The sequence below is a fragment of the Rhopilema esculentum genome, chromosome 20 (genome assembly GCF_057945365.1).
Source record: "Rhopilema esculentum isolate cy_ngs chromosome 20, ASM5794536v1, whole genome shotgun sequence".
In the NCBI taxonomy this organism is placed as follows: Eukaryota; Metazoa; Cnidaria; class Scyphozoa; order Rhizostomeae; family Rhizostomatidae; genus Rhopilema; species Rhopilema esculentum.
In genome coordinates, this window is record NC_142834.1 from 8,689,454 (window position 1) to 8,707,705 (window position 18,252).

At 36.1% G+C, this 18,252-nt stretch overlaps 1 protein-coding gene across 2 annotated transcripts; it reads left to right on the top strand.

Moving 5' to 3' along the window:
• Window positions 1–2,658: 2,658 nt before the first annotated feature.
• LOC135687094 (uncharacterized) lies at window positions 2,659–18,086 on the top strand. 2 transcript variants are annotated; one of them, XM_065203550.2, is made up of 8 exons: window positions 2,659–2,946; window positions 4,600–4,698; window positions 11,723–11,849; window positions 12,202–12,262; window positions 12,618–12,655; window positions 13,427–13,461; window positions 14,185–14,240; window positions 15,555–18,086. In XM_065203550.2, exons 1-8 carry the CDS (start codon window positions 2,815–2,817, stop codon window positions 16,435–16,437), a joined length of 1,431 nt encoding a protein of 476 aa, XP_065059622.2. In that variant the 5' UTR covers window positions 2,659–2,814; the 3' UTR covers window positions 16,438–18,086. The 2 variants fall into 2 exon arrangements, with proteins under 2 accessions (XP_065059622.2, XP_065059623.2); XM_065203551.2 differs by lacking the exons at window positions 2,659–2,946; window positions 4,600–4,698 and adding an exon at window positions 4,727–9,364.
• The last annotated feature ends 166 nt before the right edge of the window (window positions 18,087–18,252 follow it).

Sequence of the window (18,252 nt, forward strand, 5' to 3'; positions counted from 1 at the left end):
GATTGGATCACGGGCCTTTTGAATGGGATCACGGGCGATCATCTTCTCTGTTTAATAGTCAGTGTAACTGCACTTTATCTTTTCTTTGGAAATGAACGAAGTTTTATTTTTATTGATAGGAAATTTTATTTTCTTGCAAAGAACATTAAGACTTTCATGAAAGTGAGAATTGTTAGCTCTTTTTAGATTTTGTCAATAGAGAAGTGGATAATAATGGAGTAATTTCGGGGCAAAATTTTAGGTATCAAAGAGAAGGAAAATGTTGCGTAAAAACCCAATTTTCCTGAATGAAATTTTTCCTCAAATTTCTGACAGTTATACCATTACCCAGGTTCAAATAATTATGGCAAGATCTAATAGGGGTTTTTCCTCACCCACCACTTCTTCAGGCACTGAATGATATTCAAAATCCACACACTCTTGACTTCTATACAGATTGTGGCGAAGCCACGGGGGGGGGGGGGGGGAATGAGGGACTATTCCCCCCCCCCCCCACTTTTTCAGGAAGTTGGTCCTTGAGATTCTTGCAAACCTGATGAGAAAACTTTGGGAGGGGGAGGGGGAATGTACGTTATTTAGATCGTCACATTTAAATGGCACTTCTTGGGACACAATAATAGTATCCTCCGGAAGAAAAAGTTTCAATCAGGGAAAAAAGGGCGTAGTCCAAAAGGGCGTGGTCCCTGACACACCTTTTGTCCCCTCCACTTATCCCAGGCTGGAGACACCACTGTATACAGTTACTCCACAAGTCACTCTTAAAGTCACTCGACCTCATGAGAGGAAGGCCATTTAACGGCTTTACTCTCATGCATTCGAGTGCAAACGGCAGGTCGATACAAAATGAGAAATACTTTTTATAACACTCTTACATTTTCTAAATAGTATCTGTGATTCTAGAAAGTTGCCACTTATTAGACTGGTTATACCCTTTTAATAAACTCATCTGAGCTGAAGTATTGTTCAACAATTTAGCTTAAGTATTTGAAAGATTTCTTCTTTCAGATAACTTAACCACCCGAAAAAGGCAGCTGGATATATAACTTTGAAGATTGGATTCTTTGTCAGATACCAGTCTGTGTACCTTGTGAACGCTAATTACCATTCAATCAACAGAAAATGGTTAATACTTCCATAGACATTTGTTTTAGATATCGCAATTATGGAATTATATTAAGACAACAAGATATGTAGTATTACCCAGCTTTCAAAACTATATATTTTTATCATAGTGGAATATAGTGATATATTGATGAGAGAGGAACAACGCATACATGAATTAATTTGCAGATATCTTACCACATAATTCGCAATACTGTTTTATTGTGAAAGAAAACGAATAATTGCGTTTAGTCTTTTTTAATCCCTTTATTTTGAAATGCTTTGTTGGACTGTATTGGTGGACGAACTATGCATTTTCATATCAGTACTGACAAGTTTTAACAGAAGTGGCGAAGACATGTTCACCAACAAAGTATCATAGGCAGTTTTGCTGCAGATTTTGTTAATGCCATGTGAGCAAATATAAAAAATGTTACTTCGAAATAAGAATCTCTTTCTTATTCCAGTCCTACACATTTCTCCTACACAGCTGAATAAATCCTACTCATTGAGAAAGAAGTTAGTCAATGAGGCTATCAGCAATCACTTGTCTATTGTGGTGAATGCTACTAGCCCTTCATAGAACACATTCGACTAATTTACACACATCACAGCTACTGATGTGCCCTGTGCTCCAGAGCCCTAACAGCTTAGTCAGAACTTGTAAAAGCCATGCTGTTGATACAAAATTATGTGTCCATCTGTTGGAAACCCTTTCTTATTTTATGAATAGATTTAAGGTCCAAAGAGGGAAAACTTCAGCCGTGTTCTTGACAGGTTCACATGATATATTGAACGTATTCCAGTCAAGGATTGTTTTAAAAAACACTCACTGCTATTTCATTTTCATTTTTTCATTTAATTTTTTAATAATTTAAGAAGGGTTGATGCATTGTTTATTTCTCTTATTATCAACTTAACAATGATCAATGTTATTCGTCAATTTAACAGGAGAATTGGTGCCTTATCGTCGAAAGAATAATTTCCACCACATCTTTAAGAGAAGGATTTTCGAGCAGTTTCTTGAGGTTGAGGGAGACCAGTATTATTGTTTCTTTATTTCATGTCATCTTAGGACTCCGTTTGTTATAGAAAGTTTCTTACAACAAAGACGAGTCTACAATATGCACATTTGACCAGTATGGAGAGGTCAACCCTGCGGCCATAGTCACTCCAAACTTCAAGCGCCCTTTATAATAATTAACATGCTACCCAGGATTCAAATAAAACATTTTATTTATCATGTCTATTCGACTCGTATCAATCGCTACTTTAGATATTCCACGGTACCGGTCCAAACATAGACCCCTTTTGCCTTAGGTAATTCAAACCGCCCATCCCTTGCTAAACATGGAACTTATATAGAATCTATGTAACAAACAGCGCACAGAGACAGATAAAACTGTAATGCAAGTGAAGTGTCCTGGCAGGTAGCAAGCCTAAAGAACGTCCTTTTTTATTGATTTGTATGCAAGTGAAGTCTCTATCCAAAAGATGAATTATTTTGAGGCTATTTATGACTGCTCCGCCCATTTCTGCAGCGTTCCGTGTTTTATTCCAGCATAGCCATTTGTGCGTTGTCGCGGCAGTCTCGTTCATGTTTAGTTTGAACTGGTTTCGAATACAGATGCAAGAGTTTGGTGATTTCTACATACATTCCGTCCTCATCATTATGTACAACTGAATCGCGTGTGAATCAAGAACCTTCCCGGGATGCATTCAACGCCAAATATGTCGGTGCCTAGAAAGTTTTCTGAGAAGATTGCTATTCAGAAACAGAAGGCTGCCGAGCAAGAAGAGGCCTTCGCTTCAATAATGCGAGAGGTCGCAAGCGCAAGACACTCGGTTTGTTGACCATAACTGCTCTTATATAGCCAGAAACTAGACAGCAGATCTAGGTTGAACATCCGGTAGTAATGCATAGGAAGTGAATCGATCGTTTGCATTATGTCTTAACAATTGTCCTAAATGGAATTCTTTCGCTGCCAAAAAGGGGATTTAGGCCCTAAGTCTTCCACCACAATATAATAGACCGAAGGGGTTTTGTTAACTGTCATCCCAGATAGTAGTGACAAATTTGAGAGGACTAACACGATGTACGGATAGCATTTCTTCTATTGATGACGAAAGTGACAATATTTGCCTTTAAATTGTAAACTCAATGGCTTTGTGCGCGTAGGGAAAACCGTTAACGACGATTGTTTGTGGATAAGAGGGTACTAGGCTCCTGGGTCGCACTATAGTCTTTCAATGGCAAGCTAAATAATTGATCTTTACCTTAAAATTTTCCAAACTATTTACTTAGTCTGTAAATATTACTTTCAAGGCAAGCATTGTCTTTAAAGCTTGACCAATTTAATGTCCAAGATTTCTCTGAGTTTGGTGACACGAGTTGTCAACCAGTTTGTAAATAGCCGATTTGTAAATATTCTTAAGATTCCACGCAGTCTGGCCGGTCTACGAATTGAAATGGGTTGGTGTAGAGTTGCAAGAGAATATTCATCACGTGTATCGATTAAAATAAAAAGATATTGAATCGTAAATATTGTAGGAATCATCTGCTGTATCTAATAATATTTGGCTGGAATCAAGTGTATGTTAAATACTCGATAAATGTTTAAAAATATGTTTGATAAGGTTGAAATTTCTCTATGTATTGGGCGAACTCAGTTCATTTCAGTTCATTTCAGTCCATTTCAATTAAAAATTCCACTACATACAATAAATTCAAAGATTGATTACAATTATGACTAGAATACAAAAAAAGAAGATAAAGAACAACAAACCGGGGGAAATTATTGTATGTATTAAGGAATTTCTTAAAGAAGGAGCTCTCTCAATAGCTAAACTAATCAAGGAGAGAACACCCCTTATTCTTAAAAGCCTACTGTTTTATCTTACTATCTTATATTGGAAAAAATTGAGAACTAAATTTTTTCATGGGATATATACTTGAGCTTGTTCAAATAAATAACCCTTATAGTAAGGAATGTTAATAGTTACCATATACAGCATTGTTTGTTTAATCTTTGTTTGAAAAGTATGATAATATAATTAAAAGATATATATGAATAAAACTTTATAACCTGCACATATATAAATAAAATGCTAAATGATCTTATAGAATGTTAAATTATGCATTGCTGTGTTTCACTGGCTCAACAGGCAGTTGGTGAAAATAATATAACATTTTATGCAAAGAAAAGCTATATAGAATTTTGATGAAAATATTTCAAATGAGTTAAATTACCTTAAATGCTTTGGATATTTTATTTTACAAAGGGGTTTGACAATGTCATTGTTTCAAAAAATTGTCCTTCAGCCCTCCCTTTTACCCATGTGGTCCCTGTATGATTTTGCTACAGGCTATGAGCCTATGCAAAAATTGTATAAGTATATATAAGTAAAAAAGTTGTTGGTATCAGCCATTAGTTCTTAAGAAGGTTTTAGCCAATTTTTGTCTATTACTATATTTTTATTTGTCGTTTTTCTGTACAGAATGTCAATCCTCGACATGGCATGAGCAGTCTACCATCTAATATGATGTATAAAGGTGGCTCTTTACCTGCTTTTCCAACACCACATCAAGAAGTGCAGGTATTTATACATCTCTCAGTGTCATTGCTAATTTTCCAATTGATATTTCAACATACTGTTAGCTGCATAGCATTTTATATGTATCTAGTAGAAAGATTCCTTAGAGTTGCTCCTACATGATATGCTTGCTGTGGTCACAAGTTGTGAGGTTGTGTTTTGTCTAACGTTTCAGAACATGACTGTTGTGGTAAGCTGCTATGTTTCATAATCTAATCAAGGTTGCAATGTGGTTTCTGTAAGTCATTAAATCCTTCTTAAACAGCTGGAGAGTTCAAATGTTTCAAAGGTCTTAAGGGTTAGGTTGGTGAGGCTAACTACAAGTTGGTTTGAGTAAATTCAGTTAAATCTTGCTTTGAATCTTGATGTGGCCTTTATATTTGCGATTGTAACAATATATACTGTTTTATCTCAACAATAGTGATAGTCAACCTTGAGTTTCTGGCCAAGTATTTTAGAATTTAAGAATCCAAAATATCCTAACAGTGGATACTAATCAGTATATAATACTATATATAACAGATACCTCATATTTTTGACATACAACATTCTATTACTTGACAGACAACATATCATAATGAAAATTCATGTTAGAATACACGAGGTAACAAAAGCATAACATTAACAAACTAAGATAAAACAGCATATAACAGAACATAAAAGGTACCTTAACCGACCATAAAGCAGAAAAAAGAAACACAGCTTGAAATGATTTAAACATGAACATAAGTATAAAACATAACATAACATAACAAACACAACAAAAATAGATGTACAGACCACATGACTATAACAAAAAGTGAGATATCATGCATTACATAACATAGAACATATGTCATGTTATATATAACATGCAACATATCATTATCATCATCATCATTATCATTATCATCATCAGGACTTCAGCCAGTAAGACCATCAGTGCACCAAAGATTTGACATCATTATATGGTTAGTTCAGTGGCATGTTCATGTCAGCCTTCCTAGAGTTCTCCTAACTTAACAAGTATCCTGTCTGATGTTTTTGTCATCTTTTCTTTGCTAACTTAATGTCCAGAAGAAGCCAGTTTTTTTTCTTGCCACTGTCTGTATGTCAGGTTACTCTTTTGATTGTTCCCTTAAACTTTATCCATGATCTTGGCCCATACATGATCATTATGATTGAACAGACATGACATAACCAAGCATTACATAACACAGCCTATCTTGCAGAACAGAGCACAATGTATCCTAACAGAGCATAACAATGCAAAGCAAGCTGCCCCATCAAAAATTGTAGAAAAGAAGGGCTTCCACAAACATCTGCGAGGCAAAGTTTTTTTAATGTTTCTTTTTTAGTGCTATAAGCATCTGAACTTGGCCCAAATAAAATGGCATAGTTTGTACATGCTGCATTGTTAATTTAGAACTGGATCATGGCAACATGTTTTAAGGGATGTTTCAGATAACTTAGTTCAGGATGAGATAATGATTAAAAATACTTTGGAAAGAGATTAAGCTGTTGTTGCACCACTTCCTGGTGAATGCAGGGGAAGTGGAAGAGGGTCTACAGTTATGGCTCATTAAAATGCAGTCCAATGATTCTCTGGAGAGTTAAAATCAGCTTCTCACCCTACCTAACTTCTATCAGAGTTTGGATAATGAGAATATGCCTCTCACAAAACACCATGCAAATAGAGTGATGAGCCTTTTTAGTTCAACATTTTCTCTCTAAAATCTAAAGCAGACTATGAACCAGACGATGGATAGCCATGTCTGTGAAGTCCTTTGTGTCTAAACCAACAAAATTCTGCTGACCTTTCTGCTAGCCTTCAGTTTAAAGCACAGCATTGCTGTTTCCACTATTAACTAATTTCTTGAAACTACAGAAATGAGTTTTTTTCAAATTTTACAAGCAATGCCTTTTGAGTTTAGAATACACATCATATTCTTGTGCAGATGTGTTGATTTTAGTGTGTGGCACTGACCTTTTGTTAATTTTTCTGCATTAGGCCCTCACTAAGAAAATCTTAGACACCCCTGTCATATAGCATGGAAAGTGTAGCTATCCCCCTAAATTCCAGTGCTCCGCATGAATGACTTTTACATGAAATAATTTCTAAGAAAACAATTGAACTTCTTTTGGCTTTCTGAACAGACTGCTAAACAAAAGCTTAACCCTTTTCAGTTCTTTAATTATATCAAAGAAATAATTATATTAGGAACTGTATTGAAAAGAAAAACTTGGATAGGATATATTTAAAGTTGTTGGCTGACAGTGAGATGCTGGTTTGCTAGGGAATTGACAATAACTCTGGTTATAAGCTATGAATAAAAGCAAAGTCATAAGAGTGCCTTAGCAGTTGTTTAGCAGTTGAGATGTGCAATATCCCAAGTCAGGTCATATGTTAAGGGGTAGATGTGTTGAAAGGATGCATTCTCATATTGCATATAAACAACTCAGCCCTTCAGTTGCCGTTCAAAGTCCAAATATTAATGAGATGATATTTTCTTGACCATGCGCTATGCATCTAGAGAATCATGTTTCTAACTTTAAAACTTGTATTCCCATGTAACTGCGATACCAATGTGTAAGTAACATTATGTCTTTGATGTATGGTAGGTAATAATTTGATGATGTGATAATAATTTGGCTTATGTTGAAGCTGCCATTTAAGGCATTGCTTTTAAGCCTGTGTTTAGGCATTAGTTCTAAAGTTTTTACAGGTAATTAATGAACAAAACTGATTATCTCAGTTATATGTGATGTATTACTATTCAAGTTAAATAGTATGCCTTTACAATAATGTTGCAAAGAAGCTCAATATCCTGCTTAATTGAAGCTGCAAGCAATTCCTTTAAGCCTATTTCCATATGAGTAGCATTTTTTGTTATTGCAAGCATGATTGATTCAGATAGAATTTGTCCTCTTACACACAGCTTTGTTCCAGTGCCTGTAAAATATCTGTCAATTTTCTTAATTACAAACATGGCCTTCTTCACAGTCCCCTTATCCTTTCAATATGCATTAGAAAATAGAAAGAAAAAAACTTTAATGCTAGATATCACAGACAAAAACAAATTGACGTCATAAAAAAACCAATTCAGGTTGATCTGTTAATGTTTTTGTCAGGTTTTTTGTAGAGATAGGTTTTGTCCAAGGACCCTTGTTATCAACTGCGAGGTTGATTGCAACTTGTAAACACTGTATTACTTATAAACAAGTATTGGCTGGTGTCAGGTCGCATGCTCATTTGTTTTCTCTTGTTCTGTGAAATTACTGAAGAAATATGGGCGTATTTCTAGAAACAACGGTTTAAATATGCAGTAAAATACGAGCATGTTTTGACATAATTTAAGTACATAATTAATTTGGTTGTGAATGCTTGATCTTGACATTATTTACAAGCGTTTGAATGTATGACAGTTTTTGTCCGATGCTGCTCCTTATTTTTGCCATAAACTGAAACATGCTTGTAACAAGCAATACCTTGGAAGCTGTTTGGCCTAAATGGCTGAGATATAGAAACACAGGCCCTCTTTCTACGAAATCGCTGCCATTTTGAAATTTACAAATGAAGCCAAGTTATGCCCTTTTTAGTAAACTTCATATATATTTCACTTGCTTTATCTCAGCTAATTTGTAACAAATTTAGCAGTTATGGCCTATCTCTAGTTATCTTTGGTGTTCTTTCAAACTTTTTGAGGCCAGATTCAAAAGATTCAAAAACACATTCAGCAGTTTAACACGTGTTTTAAGTGGGCAGAAAAACTTTTTTGTACAAACACATTCTGTGTTTGTATGTAACTGAGTACTGAGCGTAGAAATTTAAGTTTATACTAGACATAAACAGCTGGTCATTAAGTTCAGAAAAATTTATAACGTAAAGCACGTGGAGTCAGTGTTCAGCTTCTCAGATGATCACTCCACGTGTGTTGGAAACAATTTCTTCTACGATGATAACAATACAGCGACGCATAAATCAAGAACTTTATTTTAATGAATAGAGAGAGACTGGGCGTAGGAGTTCAATTAGTTTGAATCCATAGCAGCAACATATGAATTCTTCATTGTCTAATTTTCTCGATGTTTTTTGTCAAAGAACATCATATGCATGATGTCATGGGTTTTCGAAGTTTAGCAGGTAGTGACTTTGTATCCTAATGCTGATTTTACTGTAGTAAACAAGTACATTTTCCCTTCAACACGTGGTAACTACCATAAACCACTAGAAACTAACGCTAGGTTGCTTCAGTGACGTTTATTATCTCCCTTTCTCCCCCCTAACAAACTTGAATTGCTTCAACCAAAGATCAGTCCGTTTTCGTTTATACTGAGACCATGATCTCAAGCATCATTCTATTTTCTGGACCATTTTCGTTTTTATTGCTTTTTTCGAATGTAGAAATAGTTCTGCGTAGCCAGTTATTGTAGCTAATTAGCCAGTGTTCAGTAGAACTGGTTTATGACCGAAGTGGCTTGTCGAGCAAGAGTGACGTGCTAGGTTATCGCTGGTGACGAAATGTATTTTGACTAAAAGTATAGCTATGTGATGTTAGATTTAAGTCGCTGTTCTTGAAGGCATATTTGGTGCAACAAGCAATGCATAGTTTTAGCAAGGAATTTGAAAAAGCCAGAATGCAAACCAGTTTACGACCGCAATTCAATGTTTCATAACACATCTTGAATGGTTAGTGATCAATTATATATGTAGTTCCATGATGATTTCTTTTGTTATTGAAAGATTTTCTTGTTCTTTTCGGTCGTCGTTTCTGGGCTAGATCGTGAAAGCGGATAAACCTAGAGGCAACATATGTCTTTGATTTTGAAATTTTCTCACTTCAGTTTCTTGAAAAGATTTGCTGGACTTTTTTTTCTTTTTTAAAATGGTCTGTAGTTCTAAACTTGGTTTTTAGCATGATGTCGAGAGCACTGGAAATTCGATTTAGTATGGACCATTTGTCTCTCTATTTAACGCCTTAAGTTGGATGCAGCTCTTTCTTTGAGCGCCTTTATTACACATGCCGTAATCTTCTCAAATTTTCTTTGTGATTTCACCGTGAAGCGCTTATCTAAGGATTATGAATCTTGAGCTGCAGGTTATGTCTTGAGCGTTGCAAGCTTCAAACCGGATTTCATACTGTATAAATACCTAGCTCATGAACGCACTTAAATTTCTTGTACCAAAAATATGCTTTTTGTTTCGAAAGCTTCGATCAGAAATTTCGTAAGGGCCTTTATTGGTCTGTTTGCACTTTGTGACGAATGTTCAAAATTTTCTTCGTTTACTTGTTGTTTTATAACTTCGATAAAAGAAAGTCTGTTTTCTTTGTCTCATTTGCCTCATAATTTTGGTACGTTAGACATCAAATGATCCTTTTATTGGAAGTGTTATGGCAATTCTGGTCATCCTCGTTAAGAAAGTGGATTTATATTCACTTTCTGTTGGGTTGAAGAACTTTAGTTTTGTATCAAAAGCTTTATGAATAACTAAAGGCCTCTATAGTTAATCAGTATAGCTATTTTTCTAGTTTATCATATTCAATCATGTGATCATAAACATAAACAGCTTGCATATTCACCTTTAAATAACTTATGTCTGCTTCATAGAACCTCAGAGAGCCCTTGTGTAGTGCGACCGACCTTGAATGTTCAATGTGTAGTATCACATTTTGTTGAACGTGGATGGAAATGTTTGTGTCGCAGCCACGAGTAATAGTATCTACTCGATTAGGAAGGACTGTCGTACTAAGTGTGCATTTTTCGTGTTTTTAGCCTCTCATAGGTTTATGAGAAGAATGAACGAATTAGGCAATCCTTTGATGCCTGCCAGACATCTTGATACCCAAACAGATCTTTTGAAAATTGAATGATCAAAGCTGTTACTTTCTAGTTGATTCCTATCATACAGTTGTTATTGCAAACTCTAAATCAAAATCTCCGCAACCTGTAAATCTAAATTGAATTAGGGAGAGATGATGTGCTAACTCGGCTTTACAGTAAACGCTTAGTAGAAATGGTTAAACTGTTTTGGTTTCAGAGCATGGTTTTGACATCGATTATATTAAGTACAAATGTGTGCGCTACCACAATATCTGTTACAGACACGTGCACTGTAAATCCTGGAAATGGTCTCTTCGTGCTAGCCCCCCTCGTTGCACAAATAAGCCCCCATAAGAAACCCTTAAATTAATAATTCGAAGCTTAACGGTAGTTTCATGTGATTAGTGCATCTAAACACGTTAATGCTGTTTGATACGATAACACATTACGCAATGTACAGATATAAATTGTTTGAATGCTCTTTAACTGAATGCTGTCTGTATTTATCAATAAAGATACCCGTGTTGTTATCAAGCCCCATTTGTCTTTTTTTAGTTTCATTGCCACTGAAATGAATCGATAATGAGTTTGAATATAACATGAAAGAGATAATCATTATGCACCTGTAGACTGCTATCTATTGCACTAAATAAGATTGTTAAGCAATAAACAGCTCAAATTTAATCATTTTACAGTTCTTGGTCCGTAAATCATGATGTTCATGTATACACAAACCGTATTGCCTTGTTATGCAAACTTTTATCGACATTATCGCAATACGGTTGTATGTTTTGGTCAACACGTATTGTATCTATTATTACAGTAGGATTTGATTTTCATCCATTGCAGATTGATTATTCATGAAGAAATTTTACCAGTGTAAAGAAAGACACACTAAAGCTTTTATGTTCTCTCTTCCATTTACTGCTTCCTCCAGAGTCCAGTATAAAGAGTTTTTAAAAATTGTGTTTTTTGAAAATGTCTCACATAGTGCCTGGGCTTTGTAGAAATAACTGTTCTGAAAACATCCCAACTTTTACTATTTTGGTCCAAGTATATTCCTGTCCAACGGCCTAAAATCCTTTAGTGACTGGCTATTTGGTTGGCAAAACCATGCCAGTGGTCATTGCAGATTTTGATAAAAATGTTCGGAAGCATTTGCTCTTTTCTAATCTAAAACTACATATTATCTTCTTTTACCTGCTAAATTGCTTTATATCTACAGAGCCCTGTAAGTGACATGGTGCAAGATCTTTCAGCAACGTTTCCTGGCAGAGCTGTTTACGATGACCAGGCATATCGGCCTCGTGTACACCCCGGAAGAGTGCTGCATAAACAGAGGCAAAGAACAGGTATTAGTCTTTGAACTGTCTTGGCCTAAGCTAAATCTTTAACTGTTCAATTTTTTGTATTAATGAGAATCCTGAATTTGCTTAAGGTTATGAAACCAATTAACACTGCCAGTAATATTTGGGTAGTTGAAATCGTTTTCTTTAGGCTAGGATAAATGATAGCACAATTAACAAAACTAACGAAATTTAGCCTATTCCACGCAAGATGATTTTCATCACTGATCGGTTGACTTTTAAGTTGCAAATCCAGTATCGTGTGACAAATGCATCTTAAAGTCTTACATAGAAAGTTTTATCAGGAAAATATTCCATGACAAAATTGTAACATGATGATCATATCTCTCGTTATTAGATAGTTCACCATATCATCTACCCCAATATCAGTCGCTGAGAGAAAGTGGTTCTTGGAGACGGTAAGTATTCACCCCTGGTACATTGCTCCTTTCTTTTCAAGCTTAAAGATTTCCATCACATGGTTAGTGCCAACAAGTGTTCTGCTTTATCACTTTGTTATGCATTAAAATATTCGATTTTTAAGCATTACACAAATATCATTTTCAGTCAGTGCTCCTTGAATCTTCCACACTTTGACTGGAAAAAAACTGATCGATATTCTTCAAGAATTAGCCCTCTGTTTGTCTTTTCCAATATTTTTTAATTACCCTGTTCCAAAAAATGTTCATGCTATCTCATGTTATTCTCAAAACTGAGAATTATCAACTACGATTTTATACACACAGTGTAAATACCTTTGCTTTCTGATTTTAGAACCTTTTCGGACCCTGCCATTGCTGCTGGACCAAGAGGTAAGTCCCCTTTTTTATCTATTCTACAAGGCAATGGCTTCAATAGCACTTTTATTTGGGCTTTCTGTACGCTTTTAAAGCTACGGTATGTGTCTCGTATCAGTGGTGGTCGATGCACGTCTCTCACGAAATCTGGCTAAAGCTCATTAAGCCACGAGACCTTACCTCAGACATGCGCAACAAATGACGTGTACATGTACAGTTGACGCTCATTCTGCACGAATTTTGAACTCCGGCATCACCGAAGCTCAGCAACTATCATATAGATTATTCTAAACGAAATGCTGTGGGGACTAGTCAAGGATTTCGAAAAGATTAGGCCACTGTTTTTTATGCATTTAATTAATGGGATGGTCTACCAGGAGACCAGAATAGATCAAGGGCTGATCTGATTTTTCAGTTGTGGCTTTATCCTGTTGTCCTCGAACTGCAGTTGTGTTTTTGGTGTTCTGAAGAACAACTAGTGATTGGTACTCTGCTTCGTTTTTAGATGATGGTTGTATATTTGTATGATTTGTCCCCGATGCATTGCCAGAACTGTCACCTCTTTGATATTGCTCTTTCCAGATCTATAAACTATCAGCAATACAAAGTGCCAAATATCATAGTCTGTTGTTTTGATCTAGCTATTTGTAAAAGGATATTTGTTGTAATTAAACTCATGAACTAGCTTAATTTGTTGTAATTCTTTATTGTTGGTGAAAGATCTTTCATAGACGATACGAAAAAGCTGTTAACGTTTATCTTGATCACATTTTCATCATCTCTTAGGAAGTACAAGTCCAAAAGTGAGTCCCAGTCCAAAGGTATGTTTTCCATTATCCAGCTGTATTCTGTTCCCTGAGTAGAAACGACGATGTGCATGGTTAGATTTGTGAAATGAAGTCTATTGTCGTGTATGAATTATGAATCTTCCAACAGTGAAGAACTACAAGCTCTGTACCTGTGAAGCTCATTACTTAAAACTGTCGGCACTTTCCAGCGATATTAGCATCTTAAGCGTTTCAGAGACATACTCAGCATGTTATGTTTTTGTTGCAAAGGTACTATTCTTAGCCCAAGGTGGTCCTATTGTCACATCCATTAATGCATTATTAATGGTTATTGAAGGCGAATCAGAGATTTGGCTGCAAACCTAAAATATCTAAACCAATGAATAGACTCTTGCTGTGTCTGACAACTGCATGTCTTAGAAACTGCTTCCTACTCACGATATTTGCATTTGTATGGCAGATGTGGTCGGAAAGCTTGAGAGAGGTTATTTATAGTTTGAGGCCCAAAATTGCTCACCGTGAACTGGATATGCCCAATGAGCTTGATGTTACTAAAGTACAAATGACGAACTCATTTTTTTGTCCAGAACTTCCCAATTTTTGTAAAATTTCTGGTACCGATTGGTCTTAATCAAACCAATGCTATGTTAGGTTCAAAGCAGTCGTTTCAGAAATGCAAAATGGAAGATGTACATAGAATCAATTGTTATGATGCCCTGAATATCAGAATTCATGACGTGTTGACGCTCTTTTTAGGAACCAAGATCACCCCAAGGCATGTCAACCCAACAGGATACAAGTCAGGTTTATGGGTATGCTACCATTTTCTATGTGATTCTGGGTCGCATTGCTATCATCTTTCGTACTTAACTCTTAGCTCACATGTAAATCCCATTACTTTAGAATCTTTCCCAGCTTATCTTGCTACCTATGTTCCTTAACTGTATACTTAGAGGATGATAATTTCGTTTTACACAATGATATGTAAATTTTCTGTGAAGATCAGTGGCGGCTGGCACGCAAATAAGATGATATTAGTAAAGCAAAAATTTGTGAGTAAAGCGAACCAGCTGGGAGTATATAGGGCCTGGGGGTGTGGCCCCTTGAAGCCATATGGTCAAACTGACTTTTAATCCCAGACCAGAAGCTTCCCAACATACTTTCGAATAACTCAGTTTTCACGTCACTGCTGAAAAGGCTGCAATGGCTAAATGGCCATGCAGCATCATAAGGAAAGGGGAATTTAGTACCGTAAATGAAATTTCAATTGCTAGATAATCGAAAGCAAATAATTTTACGTAATAATGAGTCACAAATGAGAATCAGACAGGCCTCTCTAGTACTGGTTGAATAAGGTCTCTGCTCTGGTACTAAAGGTTAGGTACTTAAGGTCTGGTACTTAGGTCTGGTACTGAAGGTCTAGTACTAAAAGTATGGTACTAAAGATCTGGTACTAAAGGACTTATTCAATGCTTATCGTTCAACAATTGAAATTTGGCGTGGTGTATTCTGCCGTACTTCCTTCCATTTGCTTTTACAATAAATTCAGTATGTTTGTATCTTTGGGGAAAAAAAGGAAAATCGTACAATGCAGAAAGATTGAAGTTTCCAAATTAAGTGGTACTAGACTGTTATTGCTAGTACCGTTGAAAGCCGCCACTTGTGACGTTGAAACGTTTATTATCCACGCTTCAATCAACCTTTTTGTTAAAAGCCCTTCACGCGTTTCTCTTTTCATCCCCAAATTTCAAGTTGTTAAGGGTTATTTCTCAAACGAGAAATTAAAGGTTTTTTAAAAGCTCTTGCTTTAAGGATCGTGTTTTATCCTCGAAAAAAGTTCTTCAGTTTTACAGAAACTGTTTTACTTGTTTCCAGACAGTCCCTTCATGTGGATCTGCCCGAAAGACAAATCTCTTGCAAAGTACTGAAAATAGAGACACTCCGATTTATTTTTTAAAGGCATTTCTTGGAGCAATATATCTGTGTTTTCTCACCTCGATAGATTAAGAACACGTTGCATTGACAGCGTATTATTATATTTGGTCATTGTATTGGTCCACGACATTTTATGACAAAACACTTCACTTATTGACCTATGTTGATTTGTCCATGTTCCTTCGTCTTAGAAATTCAATTTCACAAGAACGACAAACACACCACATGAAGATTCTAAATAACACTGGCTCTCTGCCTGATGTCGCAAGCTTGTCTTTGGAAATTCCGAGAAGCGTCCCAGAAGATGACGGGTTAATGAAGAGTCCACAAGCGAACAATAATATTAAATTCACCGTACCCACTTCCATTCCAGTGAGACGAAACCTTAATACTGGGAAACAGGTCTTTCCAAGACAGTTCTCTAATTCAGAAAGCAAAGATACCTTGTCAAAGGAGCAACAACAACGATATTTGATCAACCAGCTTGCTCAGGAAATGCAAGGAAACAATTTACATTCACCAACGTCACCTGCTTCATCAATGCCGCCTCCTTTTGGTTCCATATCGCCACTGGCTTATGAGGCTGTTTTTTCACCTAATTCGGGGCTATCTTCTGTCACCAATACGAGTGCTTTCGAGCAAGAACAGTACTTAAATCTCCTCCGAATGAATGACATGATGTACGACCAGATCAATAAGCACGTACCGCGTTACGATGAAGCACAACAGCAACGACAACAACAACAGCAGCAACAACAACAGCAACAACAACAACAACAACAACATCAACAACACATGAACATGATGCAGGGTAATATGCAACAAAAAATGATGCAAAACCGACCTATGAATGTGAACCAGGTGAACGACGATTTTGCCAACCAGTTTCGTATGAGTGTCACTGGAAACCCGGAGCAAAGAGACGATTTGCCAGACGACATTTTGAACACCATCCGCGTTGGTCTTGATCCATTGAATTTCGAAGATTACCAACTTCTTGCCAACTCGAATTTGGAAGTTGCTGATCAGTCCGTGGAAGAGCAGTTCAGGCAAGATCGGATAAATTTCCCTTAATATATGCTAAATGTAAGATTGATAATTGTGGCTTATTGATAATGGTGGACTTCGTTACGAATGGCACAACTAAACGGCCTTTTACAGCCACAAAACAACGTAGCCTCGTCATCACTACATGGTGTGGAGGCGCTACAGATTATATATACACCTGACTGGTTGGACAGATAAGAACTTCTGAACACCCTCATATGAGTATCCGAATCCTTATATGGTGACCTTGTTTTGTATAAGGTTATATGTTAGCTGGCAATATTTGAATACTTCATAGTTGACAAGGGGTTGTAGCTTTGATTTTTAGGGCTGAAGAATTTCGCAAAGGTGATTTGCAGTTATTTCTTGATCTTTTTTGCCATTACAACGATTGCCCCCTGTCCCAACTATACTGTGACTAAAACTGCATAATAGTGCAAAGTGTAAAAGAACTGCATAATAGAAAATTGCGGGTAATCGTCAAAAATATTGGTTTAACGTTCATTGCACTAGGTGTATCGAGGTATAAAGTTACCTTGCAGATATTAAACTGAGGTTTGTTTGCCCTGTGCAGATAAGCCAATAAATCTTTGTTTTCTTCTTTGCTTACAGTAAGGCCTCGTTTTGAAGTCGCTTTTACAATTAACTGCCCTTTCGAAGGCGACCCCTGTAGCCAGGTCTTGCAATAAGTCTGCATGGAGTTGCAGTACCTTTATGAGCTCGGGTTTATTTTAGCATAGCACTTCAAGTAACAAGGTATACGTTCATCGAAGGCTTTTCATTGAAGAACGAAAAAATTGGTTGAGTTCCTTTTATAATCTTATCGAAATTTTATTTGCATTTTGTTTTTATCCCACCGTTAAAGCGGCGTCATAAACTGTGATACATTGCCGAATCACAGTTTTTTTTAATTTTTTTTTATTCCACTATGCAAGATAAATACGGAAGCAATGAAAAATTGTGAAAAATTTCAGTCGTTTTACACGAACATAGAAGACAAATGAACAACTGATGATAACCCTTAAGTTCTTCTTTATCGTATATTAATTTCATATTTGTTCCTGTAGCCTCGTGGTTTGTAGGCATTCTAGCTAGTCTAGAGTAACTTTCATCTTAGCTGGAATAAAACCTTAGTATATTTTAGGTAGCTGTCACTTGGACATGTTTTCTTGTCCATCTACTATATAATGTTACATAATCTATTTGAAAGGAGTTTCTATCGTAGAAGCAATGATATCGCGAGGAGTGAAATTAATCGCGGAAATTCCTTTGAATCTAATATGAAAATGATCAATAACCTAGATTCTGGTGATGCCACTTTTTAAAGGCCTAGATAGGTTGACAAATCACACTCAATGATCATAGATATAACGCGAATGACGATTGATGATCTTCAAATGCGGGTTGCGTAATACAGAAGAGGAACCTCTGATCGAGCACCTGTTTTTATCCTTCTCTTCAAGAGATAGATTTTGAATACAAAGGTTGTTATTAGATTTAGATATTATGTTTTAATTTGATTGGCTTATATTTGTAATGTTCTTGTCTTGATTCGCCACTGTTCAGCTTAATCACGTATTTTTACTCGATATGCTATAACCGTGTTGTTTTGGTCCAAGTGTCGTATATATTTATGCAACAGAACCAGTATTCTAGGGGGTATAGCCGATAGATAACACACGAATATTTTTCTGTCTCTTTGTCTTAGAATTTTGATGTCAATTGTTGTATTTGGCATATTTCTTTTTCAGTACAGACAGGTAGTTTGTAGCTAGCTAGCCGGGCTTGTACAATTCAATTGAAAGGATAGCATTCGAAAAGAATAAAATCAATGGAAAATTG

Excerpts from the sequence above, each read along its gene's own strand:
- LOC135687094 (XM_065203550.2), top strand. The coding sequence starts at position 2,815 with ATGCATTCAACGCCAAATATGTCGGTGCCTAGAAAGTTTTCTGAGAAG. Across the intron at positions 2,947-4,599 it reads TCGCAAGCGCAAGACACTCG|AATGTCAATCCTCGACATGG; the intron begins GTTTGTTGACCA and ends TTTTCTGTACAG. Across the intron at positions 4,699-11,722 it reads CACCACATCAAGAAGTGCAG|AGCCCTGTAAGTGACATGGT; the intron begins GTATTTATACAT and ends TTATATCTACAG.